The 12,986-nt window shown below is 41.0% G+C and overlaps 1 protein-coding gene and 1 long non-coding RNA gene across 2 annotated transcripts; one reads left to right on the top strand and one right to left on the bottom strand.

Annotated features, from left to right (window-relative positions):
- Window positions 1-2,151: 2,151 nt before the first annotated feature.
- LOC4335120 (defensin J1-2) lies at window positions 2,152-3,458 on the top strand. Its single transcript, XM_015779738.3, has 2 exons — window positions 2,152-2,364; window positions 3,065-3,458. Exons 1-2 carry the CDS (start codon window positions 2,184-2,186, stop codon window positions 3,217-3,219), a joined length of 336 nt encoding a protein of 111 aa, XP_015635224.1. The 5' UTR covers window positions 2,152-2,183; the 3' UTR covers window positions 3,220-3,458.
- On the bottom strand, window positions 3,062-4,284 carry LOC136355924 (uncharacterized). Its single transcript, XR_010740514.1, has 2 exons — window positions 4,144-4,284; window positions 3,062-4,020 (listed from the first exon to the last, which is right to left on the bottom strand). It is a non-coding gene; the product is annotated as an uncharacterized lncRNA (long non-coding RNA).
- Between the last annotated feature and the right edge of the window lie 8,702 nt (window positions 4,285-12,986).

The following is a 12,986-nucleotide window of genomic DNA, read 5'->3' as shown; positions in this document are numbered from 1 at the left end:
TAAAACGTAAAAGATATATATATATATATATATATATATATATATACACACACACACGCTAAACCGCACCCAGGATGCGCTATAACTAAAACGGTCCCCTCACGTACACCCCCACCCTCACCCACCCACCCCCCCACCCCATGCAGCCCGCACAAACACTCACCCATCAGCCCACACAAAAAGTTCTTTCGTTAAGTAAATCAGTTACTATCCGTAGTTTTAGTTCGATAAGTAAACGAGTTACTATCAAGTTCTCCACACCATCAATCCTGCAGAACTAGGCCGCACCTTTTTTTCTTTCCTCTTTTTTTTTATTTCCTCTCGCACTTTTTTTCGTGATTATCCCATCAGTAACAAGATTACTAAGTTTATCAGCCACTCAGAAAATGAGTTACTAACACTCCAATGCTCCCAAATTGATTCCTTCCCTCAGTAAATGGATTACTCCGAGGTTATTTTCGGCCCTTCTCAATTTGGTTCCTTCTCTCAGTAAATGAATCACTCTGAGAGTCTAATTTGGTTCCTCCTCTCAGTAAATGAATCACTCTCAGAGTCTCAGGTCGTTCTCAACTCTTCACTTAGTAAATAAATTACTTACGATAGTAGTATTCCTAATTGATTCATATACCTTCTCTTAGTAAATAAATTACTTAGAATTGACTTATTGGTATCGCCACGAGATTTCTCTTAGTAAATAAATTACTCTTACACCGATGGTTCTCAATATAACATATTGATCTTGCCACAAAGTTTATCATAGTAACCAAGTTACTATTACACTGATAGTTCAACAACATATTGTCTCTTAGTAGCAAAATTACTATTAAATCGATGCTTCTCAACATTCCGTTTGAAACATGCGCAAACTTTGGCTTGCTGTGCCAAGTCTCCCCAGAATCTGTGCTTTGCCTCATTATCGTCGTCACCACCGTGAAGCCATCCTCGCCGTCACTCCTCCCTAGACCTGACATGCACCAACGCAGTTAACAGGAGGACACCACTTTCTGCCTCTCCGGATGAGAAAAAAAATTCAGAGAGCCTCCTAATCATGTTATGCTTTTGCTCAAGAATAATGTGTAGTTATAAAACTGAAATATCAGGTACGCTCCTAATTCATCATGTTGTTGCTAGGAAATTGAAATCACAGAGCATGACAACACAAACAGAAAGATTAGTCTGAATGGCACATCAACAGCTAGAGGGAGCACGTAAAAGAAAGGAGTATAATTTCTCATAGTAAGTTTGTTTCCCACTTAAATATCTGAACAAAAACGGATCCAGAATTACAGGTAGAATGAAACAAAACTGAAAATTGCACTTGATTTCCTCAATAATTGCAGATGCTATGTATTAAAAATGCACAAGGATATGAACGGAAACAAAATGATTATGGAACTGGAAGCAAAACAGCCAGCAACTATATGTTTTCAACAGGCCTGACTCAACAAATTTGTGAAATTATTATGTTCAGCTCAGTCACACAATAAAAATAGGAAAAGGTGTTTCCAGATGCTAAAACATCACTGCACAGGTGCTAAAACATCACTGGGTTGAACTTTGGGTTAATTGAAGTGTATAGCTTAATTTAACCCAGTGCAAATTAAAGTGCAGCAAGGAAGATGCAACTAGCCAAACAGGAACAAATTGATCCACGATGGATCAATGGGACATGCATGTACATTATACAAACTCACGAAGGAACACAAGCAATCAACACATATCTGGCGCCGGCAAATAAGCTGCAATTAGTTGACCAAACACAGCAGCTGTGCTTCCTCCAAAAAAAGGCAGAAGCTATAGTCTATAGAGATCAATCGAGCAGACAGATCATGTAGCAAAATAAAACACCAACTAATTGCGCAATCTAACACTCGATCGAGGGCTGTGGGGGAGGGGGTGTGGGTGTGTTTTAGCTGTACTACACCCTAGGTGTAGTATAGTATCTCGCTATATATATATATATATATATATATATATATACATACTTAATCTATATCTAGAAATCAAAACATTTAATTATGAAAAAACCTCTGTGTGCATGGTGAAAAGAATGTGCGATTCACAGCAAAAGTCGCAATGCCACCCACCTTTTTACTAATAATAACCGGAAAACTATATATAGAGTGCTCAGTTAAAAAAATATACATACAATTTATAAATTTCCTAAGGTTCTCGTTACTTGCATGATATTGGCTCTCTTTATATATAAACCTCGCCACAATCACTTCAATTATCATAGTTACAAGGGATTCAATACTAGTGCCAAATTTGATCATCAACACAAAGACAAATCGATCAAAATGGAGACATCACGCAAGTTCTTCCCAACAATTGTAGTTCTCCTCCTGCTCGTTGTCACCACAGGTACAGTAGGAGTATATATATACATATCTGAGTTAGCTACATGTGGTTTACATCCTTTTCCATGTTCCAGCTTTTTGTTCATTTTCTTAGATAACGGAAATTGTTTACACCATCTGCTGCCTCTTTATGTTTGGCACATACCTAATAAGTTTTGATACTGAAGAAATATAAAGAGACGACATAATTAGTTTGGGAGAAACCACTGAACTTTGCTGAATAAACAATAGAACAACCAATAGTTCCATTCTGTCATGTCATCCTATATGTATAGCACTTTATGAAATTCAGTTTGCGAGTTATTATTCTAAATATGATCTGGTTAAGTCCGAAATCACATATATTTAGAACCAACTACCTAATTTGACCCCTTCCTTTCGATTGAAATTTTTGGTGGGACAATCCATATATTCATGTGTATAGATCATAATACCAGATTTTGTTTTCTTTCGTCTACCAAAAATTGAAAGGATTTTTGGCCTAATATTTTTTGGCTTCTAACTTTTTGCGTCAGTGTCACATACATTCCAACATCATTAAATTTCAATTTTGTGACTTCCGCTAGTGGTAGAAATACTATAACACATATTCAGTTGACATGGTGTATTATTAGGACGACTTATCTGGTCTGGTATATATGGATGAAAAACCATGATTTCATGTTTTAGCCATGTTAATATTTTGTTGTTTGAGATGGTACCAGCTGCACAGGCAAGGGAGTGCGAGACGCCAAGCAACGAGTTCAAGGGGATCTGCATGATGGTGGCCAACTGCGCCAACGTGTGCCTGACTGAGGGCTTCTCCGGAGGCAAGTGCAGCGGCTTCCGGCGCCGCTGCATGTGTACCAAGGATTGCTAGTCAAGTGGTTAATCCAAATAACTGCGCAAAATTGCAACCTATCTATCTTGCATGCTTCAATGAATAAACCTTCTCTCTAATAGAGCCAGAAGGTTTTCATTCATCTCGGCTACAATACTACCTGTAACAATTTTCTGTTTCATGTAATCTTTTCTTTCTATTTTTTGTGGTTTGAGTATTAATTGTATTGTTTTTTCTTTTGTTGAAGATAATTAACCCCAATTCGATTCCTTACTCTCTATCCATGATGCACATATCTTTCCACGACAATAATAACCTAAACCATGCATTCCAGGTTGATCAAACATGAAAGGAAGTCCGTTTTTGCTTGTTGAATCAATATCCAAATTAGCTTCCTTCAGTTCTGTTTATTCCAGTACAAATTAGGGAAGTGCTTTAATAAGCATACCATGATAACTAGTTAACCCATGAAGTTAAGCAGAAGATAGGAGGATATGGAATGGACACACTCACACATCCGGAATATATAGATGATTTACATGTATAACCCAAACCTCCCCCTTGTGATGAAATCCTCCTTTCATCCGAGGTGATTAGAAGAAGTGAGCTTCTTCATCCTTTGGAAGCAATTGGGATACATGTCTCTTGGGCAGACATGTTCACCATAGCCAGAAGATGGCTTTCCATCGATGTTAACCTCCGATTTCGCCTGCGACTCGGCTTTCTGCTGTCCATCATCTGCAGCCAACTTCCTTGCCAGAGCAGTGGAACTTGTAATCAAAAGAAGAACAACGAGTACAGTAACAAGAGCAGACTTCATACTTTGGGATCCTTTGGTATCTGCGTGCAAAACCAAATAAAAATTAGAAGAAAAATTAGATGAGCATAACAACAAGCAGTAGTAATCTGTAAACATATATAAACAGATTTGTCTAATTCATGAACTATGTAAGAATCACACACCTACGAATTTGAAGTGCATATATATCGCCAAGTCTTAATTTGTATATTACTCAGGATATTTTTATGATATTTATAGGAGGTTAACAATGCTGTATTCTAGGCAATGCCTGGAGTATGCGATGCTGTTCATGGCATTGTAATCACTACTCATTGGAAAAAAGATCATGCACGATCGACAATATCAAGTGGACAAACTGCAGAAATGACGGAAAATTAGTGGATGGAGTATTTCTCTACCTACATTTGATGGGCTAAAGAGCAAATTAGGTGATAGGGTACTGTGCATGTGCAAGATGATGAAGAAGCAACACCTCATCAAATTATTACGTTTTGCAGTATACGTTTTAGGACATTGGATTGATCAGTATGCTATCAGTTTAATTAAAAAAGTAATTGCATAAGTTGTGACTTGGGAGGTAATACTCCCTCCATTTTTAACATATTTGTCGCCGCTAAATTTTGGACATACGTTTTTATTATTTATGTTATTCAAAGGTTTTGTGCAAATATGAAAAAATATAAGTGATGCTTATAGATAGACTACCTGTAATGACAAAACAAATAATAATTATGTAAATTTTCTTTGTAAGACAAATGGCCAAACTTATGTATAAAAGTTAGCAATACCATATACTTAAAAAAGGAGGGATTATCATCTTTTTGAAAAAACTGAGAAGTAATATGGTGTACTAAATTACTCCCTCTGCGTTCCTTCTAGGTTCTATCCAGTCATTCATCAGTTCTTCATGGTTCCAATTTGAACCTTTTAAGTAAATACTACTTCGTCACAGATGATTATAAAAAGGTTATCAAAACCATCAAACCTTCTGTATCCGTTATAATAAGTGGTATCATAGAATTTGTAAGACCGTTGAACTACAACCATGTGAAGTGATTAATTTGGATGCCCAAAAATGACTAAGTGTTGGTATTTGAGATATTTTCTCAACCATTAAGTTTTGAGTATTGCAGTGATAACAAAATGGAGAATAGAAAGATTAAATCCTAACAAAAAATTGTGAATGCAGGTCATGGAAATTAAATTTGATTGACGAGATTAGGGAGTAGTAAGCTCACTGCAGGTTTTGGTTTTGGTTTTATATATATCCACATGCAGACATAAAGGCCAGATTTCTATCGTTCAATGATAAAAGGAATTAAGAAAATCCAATGTACTCTCCTAAACTATTTCATTGGATCACTTAACTCTTAAACTATTTTTTCGACTCCTTTTACCTTGTAAACTATTAAAATTGTTCTCTTTATATGAGTCGTATTTTAATCTTAAATTTTGAAGAGCCATAGTGACAGAATTATCAAAGTTCTAAAATCTTTTCAAAATTTTTCATGACTATTTGCTTAAAATTTAAAACCTTGATGTTTAAATTGATCTCAGTGCTTCCAAACAATGTAAACAACGTTTAAAAAATTCCAAAAAAATAATGAAGAGATAATTATAATGCATACACTAATCTCCCAAATTTGAAAACATGATCAATATAGAGAGAAATGAAAAGGAAAAAAATATCGTTAGGGAGTAAAGTAAACCATTTATAAAAATTCGGGTGTAAAATAAGCTGAGAAATTATTTAGGGGGTTAAGTACTCCTGTGAAAAATTTCGGAGTAAAATGGACAATTTTCTTGATAAAAATTGACCTCCCATGAAGATATGATGTCTGCTGTGATGAAGGTTGGAAGCTACCCAGGTATAGCTTTCGAGAAGAGCTGGAAATTAAAAGGCCACAACCTGTCCAGACAAGGTCAAGATGGCATTGTGCCATTTGAATAAATTTTGTTAAATTCATAAAAGAAACGAAATAGTCGGAAGAAATAATTTTATGTCCGGACCCTGAAATCAGTTTTCTGCTGGGAAAAGTTTCCGAAATTTAAAACTAAAATATTGAACCCTATCTTAGACTGCATGCTGGATGGGATGCTGCTGTTGTCCAGCACGAGGTTGAGGATGGTACATGTGTGCAAATTAAAGACAACGATCGATAACTAGTAGGGTCTTCGGATGTTATCAAGTAACGTTTAAGGGCACAAACGAACGAGATCTAAATAATATGAAGTCGAATGGATTTCTCTAGAAAATATCAATATGAATGTTTTTGGGAAAAAAACATACCGTTTATTATGTTAGAGTAAACTGTGCATAGAATAATCCATGTATCTATAATTGTAAAAGCAGAGAAATCCTTGTACCCCTCCCTAGGGGTGAAAAAGGTTGGAAACGCTAGGGATGAAAAAGGTTGGAAACGATCAGGAAACACCCTAAACCATTACCGCAACCATATTATTTTTCGGAAACGGAATCGATAACGATAACCCGGTAACGGAAACGATATCGGAAATATCAGTAAATCTAAAATAGAATTATTCAATCGGAAATATATCGGTATCGATCGGAAGTCGATAATTAACAACACATATTTAGCTAGCAATCTAGAATGGTTATAAATATTTGACGATAATTATAAATGTATCGTATTCGACGATAACTATAAATCTGACGGTAATTATTCCCCAAGTTCATAAAGATAAAGCATAATAATACGAGATACATAAACACAGGCACATAGCAAGTTCTCTTATACTCCACAGAGCAACAGCAACATTGTTGGACCGGATGCAACTCATCATGGTCATCATTTTCTTCGACAACTGTATCATCACCGGCTACAATATTTGCTGAGCCGGCCGGCAAGCTCCCGGACGGCATGCTAGAGGGCATTGCTGCCGTGAGGTGGTGGGGGCGGCCGCAATAGGAGGCGACGTCGTGAGGAAGCTTAGCCGGCTAGCGCAATCATCGCTGGGGAACGGACCAGAGCTGTCACTGTGCTGGCGCCGCCGTGCCACCGCGTAAGAGTACGACGACGCTGGTTGCGACTTAGGACAGGTTGACTGGGGGATTGGGTAGAGCAGCCAAGCAGCTCTAGGGTTAGGGATTTACGGTTTTTGTTGGGCCGAGAAAATGGGCCAAAGAAAAATAACTTGGGCCAGCCGGCCAGTGATGTTTGTAAAAACGGTAATTTACCGGAATATATAAACGGTAATTACCGGGATAATACGGTAACACTACACTGGATCAGGTCAGCACTGACGGGCTCAAACCCTCAACTTTGACGGGTTTAGCTCCCGGTCAGAGATTAGTGATCACTGATGACTTGAGTCACCTGTGACGAGTGAAGACCTATCAGAAGTAAGAGCCACCTCAAACGGCCCCCAACTAAAACCCGTCACAGGTGAGAGTCACCTCTGACTGGTCCCAACCAAAACCCGTCACAGGTGAGAGTCACTTCAAACGGCCCAACTAATTGGGACCGTCACTGGTGTGAAAAAAAGGGGGAAAAAAGAAGAGAAACACCATCCTCCTAGGTTACCATCACATTCATTTCGTCCGATTGCATTTGGCATTCACAAATCAAAAAATTCATCACAATTCTTCTTTGTTCCATCGCAGTTGTCCCAATCAAAAAACAAAATCACAAGAATCTCAATCACCATAGGACTCAGAATCATCAATCACAGTAGCAACAATTGGAACAATATAAACAACACAAGACAAAATACATGGGTGAAAGAGGACTTGCTGGCAATGGATCTGAGCTCGTACGTGGATGGAGGCGGCGCATCTGGCGTCAAGAAGGTTACGGGGGGAGGCGACCGGTGAAGGAGCTCGGACGGTGAAGGAGGCAGTGGTAGGAGCCCGGGGGTTCCAGATCCGGTGATCCCGAACCACCTGCAGACCAGATCTGGCACCCACCACCTCGAGGCGACCACCGGCAACCACCACCGATCCTCAGGGACGAAGAAGATCCGCTGGAGATCTCCCGCATCCTGCAGGGGCGGGAGGGAGGCGCGGTGGCGCGGGGGCGGCCGACGACGGGAGGGGAGGCGTCGGTGGCGTTAGTGGCCGGGAGGCGGGGGGAGGCGCCGGCGGAGTTGGAGGTGTAGGTGGCGGCCGGCTAGCGCGGGCGGAGGCAGAGGCGCGGCTGGAGGCGTCACCGGCAGAGGCGGCGGAGGTGGAGACCGCTACCGCCGTCGGCCGCCACCGCGCCACGGCTCCAGATCCGTCGTCCGCCACTGCCCCTCCCCTCGCCCTTGCCGGATCTGGTAGCCAGACCACCACCGCGCCTCCCCTCCCGCCCCTGCCGGATCTGGCGGCCGGGCCACCGCCGCTGCCCCCGCCGGCTCGGCGACGCACCTCCCCTCCCGCCCCTGCCAGATCTGCCGGCTGGGCCACCGCCGCGCCTCCCCTCCTGCCCCTGCCGGATCCGGCGGCCGGGCCGCCGCCGCCCCAGCCGGCCCGGCGCCGCCGCGCCTCCCCTCGCCACGGCACAGAGAAAGAGAGGAGAGATAGAGAAGAAGTGGAAGAGATAGAGGAGAAGTGGAGAAGAGGGAGCCGGCCGGCCTTATCTCCTCATGTGGGCCCCGCTGGGAGAGGAGACATATATATACAGTGGCAGAAGTCATCTCAAACGGGCCGGACTTAAAGCCGTTTGAGGTGAGTAAACCTCACCTCTAACGGGCTATCCGGTTGTGACCCGTCACAGGTAACTAATCACCTGTGACGGATTAGGACTTAAACCCGTTTGAGGTGAGGTAACCTTACCTGTGACGGGTTCTATTTTCAACCCGTCACAGGTGACTAGTTACCTATGACGGGTCGTAGCCGGATGCCTCACCGATGACGGCATCCCGTATGACCCGTCAGAGGTGACGGTCATCAGTGACCATTTCGTTTGCCCGTCACAGGTATCCCGTCAGAGATGTGAGGATCTGGTGTAGTGTAACCTCACAAAACGGTCCGTAAATTACCAAACCATTTCCGATATCATTTCCGTATTTTTTTACCGTTTCTGTTTCTGACATTTACTGTTTCCGGAGCGTCCGATCAGTCAAATTCGGTAGCGGTAGCCCGGTCGGCCGGTAATTACCTCTACCGTTTCCACCCTGCCCCTCCCTCACTGTTCAGTGCGGCTGCGCAAGACCGAAAAGCCGAAACACCTGATCCCCAGGACCAGACAGCCAATCATTCGACCCATTGCAAATGTGCCTATGCCCAAACTAGAGAATAGCAGCACCCTTATTGCAGGTGCAATAAGACCTGAATTTCTAGCTCTAAGAATTAAGGCACATAGATCATGGAGGAGATGGAGGTAGAGGAGAAAGGAAATGGGAGATTTAAAAAGTTGCCCCTCTTACAAGGCAACGCTCATTGAACGAGGAAAAAGTGAACCAACAGATTTTAAAGATACAAGTAAAATGAAATTATTATAGTGCCTTTGTAAATGTAGTGGAATCCTAGAACAATTGGTAACGCTCCTCTACTGGAATATTAATAGAGTCGTGATTGTATGATTCAATCAATTAGGGTTTAAATCTACTCATGAATACTACGCAAATGCAGGTGCATTTTTAACAGGGTTTTATTGAGGTTAGAGATTGCTGCTGGATTCTGTTTGTTTGAACATATATACTAAGCGCATTCACGGGTGTATGTGGTGTTGTTTGTACATATATAGTCATGTCTATGTGAATCTATTGTCTGACCAATGTTTGCAGTCCAAATATTGCAATTTTCTCACGGACGTGTAGAGATGGCAGAGACCAACATATATTGCATGCTGAAATTAATTAAACATATTAAAACTTGAAAGGATGCAAGGGTGTATGCATGGCTTTGCTGGTAACAATTTATTTCATTGTTGTAGGTTCAAGCATCCATAATATTTATTTTCATTGCAAAATTTGAATAAATAATTACGAATTTACAAAAGTTTCTGCCTGCTAATCACCCTGACAACATGGTGTCCACATAGAACATGACACCTTCAATGTAAATAATATACAGGAGGATCTCGCTGATATGAAATCCAAGCACCACGAAATTAAATATTACATCCCAAGATCATTGCTCAGATAATTAACTTGACCCCATTAATTGCTGAACACACTTAGAAATGCTTCTCGGTATAGAAAGACAGGACCTTGTTTTACATCCTTTTTTATTTAGTTATATCTTCCATCACATACATAAACATCATGATCAGGGCTGATGCATGATACCATTACGTCGATCAGTATTACGATACATATCTATATCCGGATTTTGTATAGCCAAGGCATTCTTTCATGGCGGTGCAGTATACAGCTTAGCAAGGGAGTGGGCAGGGAGTTCTTTTTCCATTATTATCAGTATTTGTTGAGTGTGCATAGTTCACCTGACCAGCTTTGGCCAGTGCCTGATCGACGGCGTCCTTCAGTTGATTCATTTCTGCACCTTTCTTCTCCTTGGACGTTGCAGCAGTGCAAGAGCTGATGATCACGAGCATGAGCATTGCACACACCACAAGCTTCATTGCTTGATATCTTGGAGATCTTTTTTTTTCAACCTACGCATTCACAGTGAGATTAATTAATTCGTGCAATCACAAAGTTTATGCGTCTTCAGAATATCGACTACTTGTGCTATATAGATCTTTCATGGACAACGGATAAGTTTAACATATATATAAAAAGGTATATCAATTATCTTTGAGGAAACACTAAGATATATGTACTAGACAAGCTATACTACTTGTGAGATAACATTGCTAAGGACTAAGGAGCAAGCATAGATACTGTAAGCAAATTCTTACCGGCACTGTAAATACTTGGAGCGAAATTTTATTGATTCATTACAAGCTTGCTATACTCGATTTATAGGGGAGTGGCAGCACCTGTAGAGTCAATATATGCTTTTTGACGCATTTCTTCTGCTGTTGGTTATAATTAGAGTTAAATCAATGTATAGTTTTCTGTAGTGGGTTGCAAACATTATCTCTCAAAACAGAAAAACAGATTAGATCGATCTTCTATTCTACCATCTTGAGGTTCTAGGTACGTAATAATGCTTGAGTTTGTTTGCTGTGCATTTTGCATGCTGATGCAGAAGGCCATGATGCAGTATTTGGTGTAGTAAACGATAGCCTTGTAGGATAAGACACATATATAGTTGCCTATCAGATAGGACGTTCTAAGTGTGAAATTAATTTCAAGGTGGTAAATTGTTGCCCAATGTGATGACTGATCCGAAACCTTGCATGATGCATGTTATTAATATACTCCCTCCATCCCATAATATAAGGGATTTTGAGTTTTTGCTTGTAAAGTTTGACTACTCGTCTTATTCAAAAATTTTTAAAATTATTATTTATTTTATTTGTGACTTACATTATTATCTACAGTACTTTAAGCACAACTTTTCGTTTTTTATATTTGCAAAAAGGATTTGAATAAGACGAATTGCAAGCAAAAACTCAAAATCTCTTATATTGTGGGACGGAGGGAGTATATGTTAGAATGGTTGCGCTGCTCTTCAAAGAAAAAACACTGCACAGATTTTAAAGAAAATGAGAGACCCAGATAAAGTGTTAGTTAAGAGCCTAACCATCATTTATAAAGGGTAATTAATTTCATCGATGAGGGAGTTAATCTCTGATCCTATCAGTCCGGATCAAACACCAAAGCACCGGCAAGTGTTGCTGCTCGTCGCCATCACAATGATGAACGCCTGGCACCTGGCCATGGCATTTGGTTCGCGCTACAAAAACATGGCCGTATTGAGCACTTCAGTTTTACAAACAAACATAAAAAAGAAAGATGCATCCAAAACTCCAATCATTCTCGCGTACAATCATCCAGTTTTTGTTGGCACTGCACCATGTGACCGAGAAGCAAGCATCAATGAGTTCATTAGCTTTTCATCCATATGGAGCAATGCATTGATGTTGCGACGGCTTATATCACTGATCTTGGCAGAAAATTTGCCCCATGGTCGCTGATAGCCTGCCACTACTATTCAAGAAACAACTGTAAAATCAAAGGTGTTTTTGATTATTATTCTGTGATAAACAATTGGCATTAGAGATTATTGGTTTTGATATTTGGAATTTATTTACGAAGTGGTTTTGGAGATAATTGGATTTCACAGGTGAATCTACAGGTAGTGCTGGATTTGGGTCCGGTCAGACCGGCGTGTATCGCGCGGTTAGACCGGCGCAGCCCGCGGTCTGACCGGCCGACTCTGTGTCGGTTTCGGTTTCGGGTTGTTTGTTTGGATATCCGTGATTGTTTCATGATTATTGCTTCTACATGGATACTATGCGTATGTAATACTGTTTTGCTAACAAGGAGTCAAGTTGGAGATAGCTTGGTCTCGGAATATGGTTTCTTTGTTTATTTCATGTCTAGGTGACTCGATGCCTCGGGAGAGTATTTGCGGTGATGGACCGGGAGTCGGCTTGGGGATAAGACGACGTCCGTGGTGGTCAGAGATCATGCGGGATACTAAGGCTAGAGTTCAATACACGTGGTTGGTGAAGATTCCATATGGCATACGATGGAGGTATTGTGTGCGTATGGGATGCGGAGTCGAATTTAGAAGGAGTCCAAATTTGGTATGAGTGGTTACGTAAAGTTTGTTTCTTGTACTAGAGGGTTTCCTAGGGTGATTAGGACTTCTAGTATGAGTTTGGTTCGTGGCTTTAGGCTGCTTTCCTCGGGTATAAATAGAGGGGGAGCGTGAGGCTTCTCGGTATCGCTTTTGAGAGGAATTGAGTTGATAGTTGAGTTAGAGTTTCGAGTTTAGTCGAAATTTTTGTAAGGAGTGATGTTGTTGCACTTTGTAAACACAGAGAGAAGCAATAAAGTTGTCATCTACTTTAAGAGTTCTTCGATTTGTGTTTCACCGGGTTTCGGCGGTCTCACCGGCGACACACCGGCAGCATTACGACGGTCAGACCGGCAGGTGACCTGCGGTCAGACCGGCGAAGTCAACAGGCGTGGCAGGCGATCT

Source organism: Oryza sativa, chromosome 4 (assembly GCF_034140825.1).
Source record: "Oryza sativa Japonica Group chromosome 4, ASM3414082v1".
NCBI classification, from domain to species: Eukaryota; Viridiplantae; Streptophyta; class Magnoliopsida; order Poales; family Poaceae; genus Oryza; species Oryza sativa.
This window is presented reverse-complemented; position numbering and strand designations above follow the sequence as displayed.

Coding starts and splice junctions, on each gene's coding strand:
- LOC4335120 (XM_015779738.3), top strand. CDS start 2,184: ATGATATTGGCTCTCTTTATATATAAACCTCGCCACAATCACTTCAAT. Junction 2,365..3,064: donor CCTGCTCGTTGTCACCACAG/GTACAGTAGGAG, acceptor AGATGGTACCAG/CTGCACAGGCAAGGGAGTGC.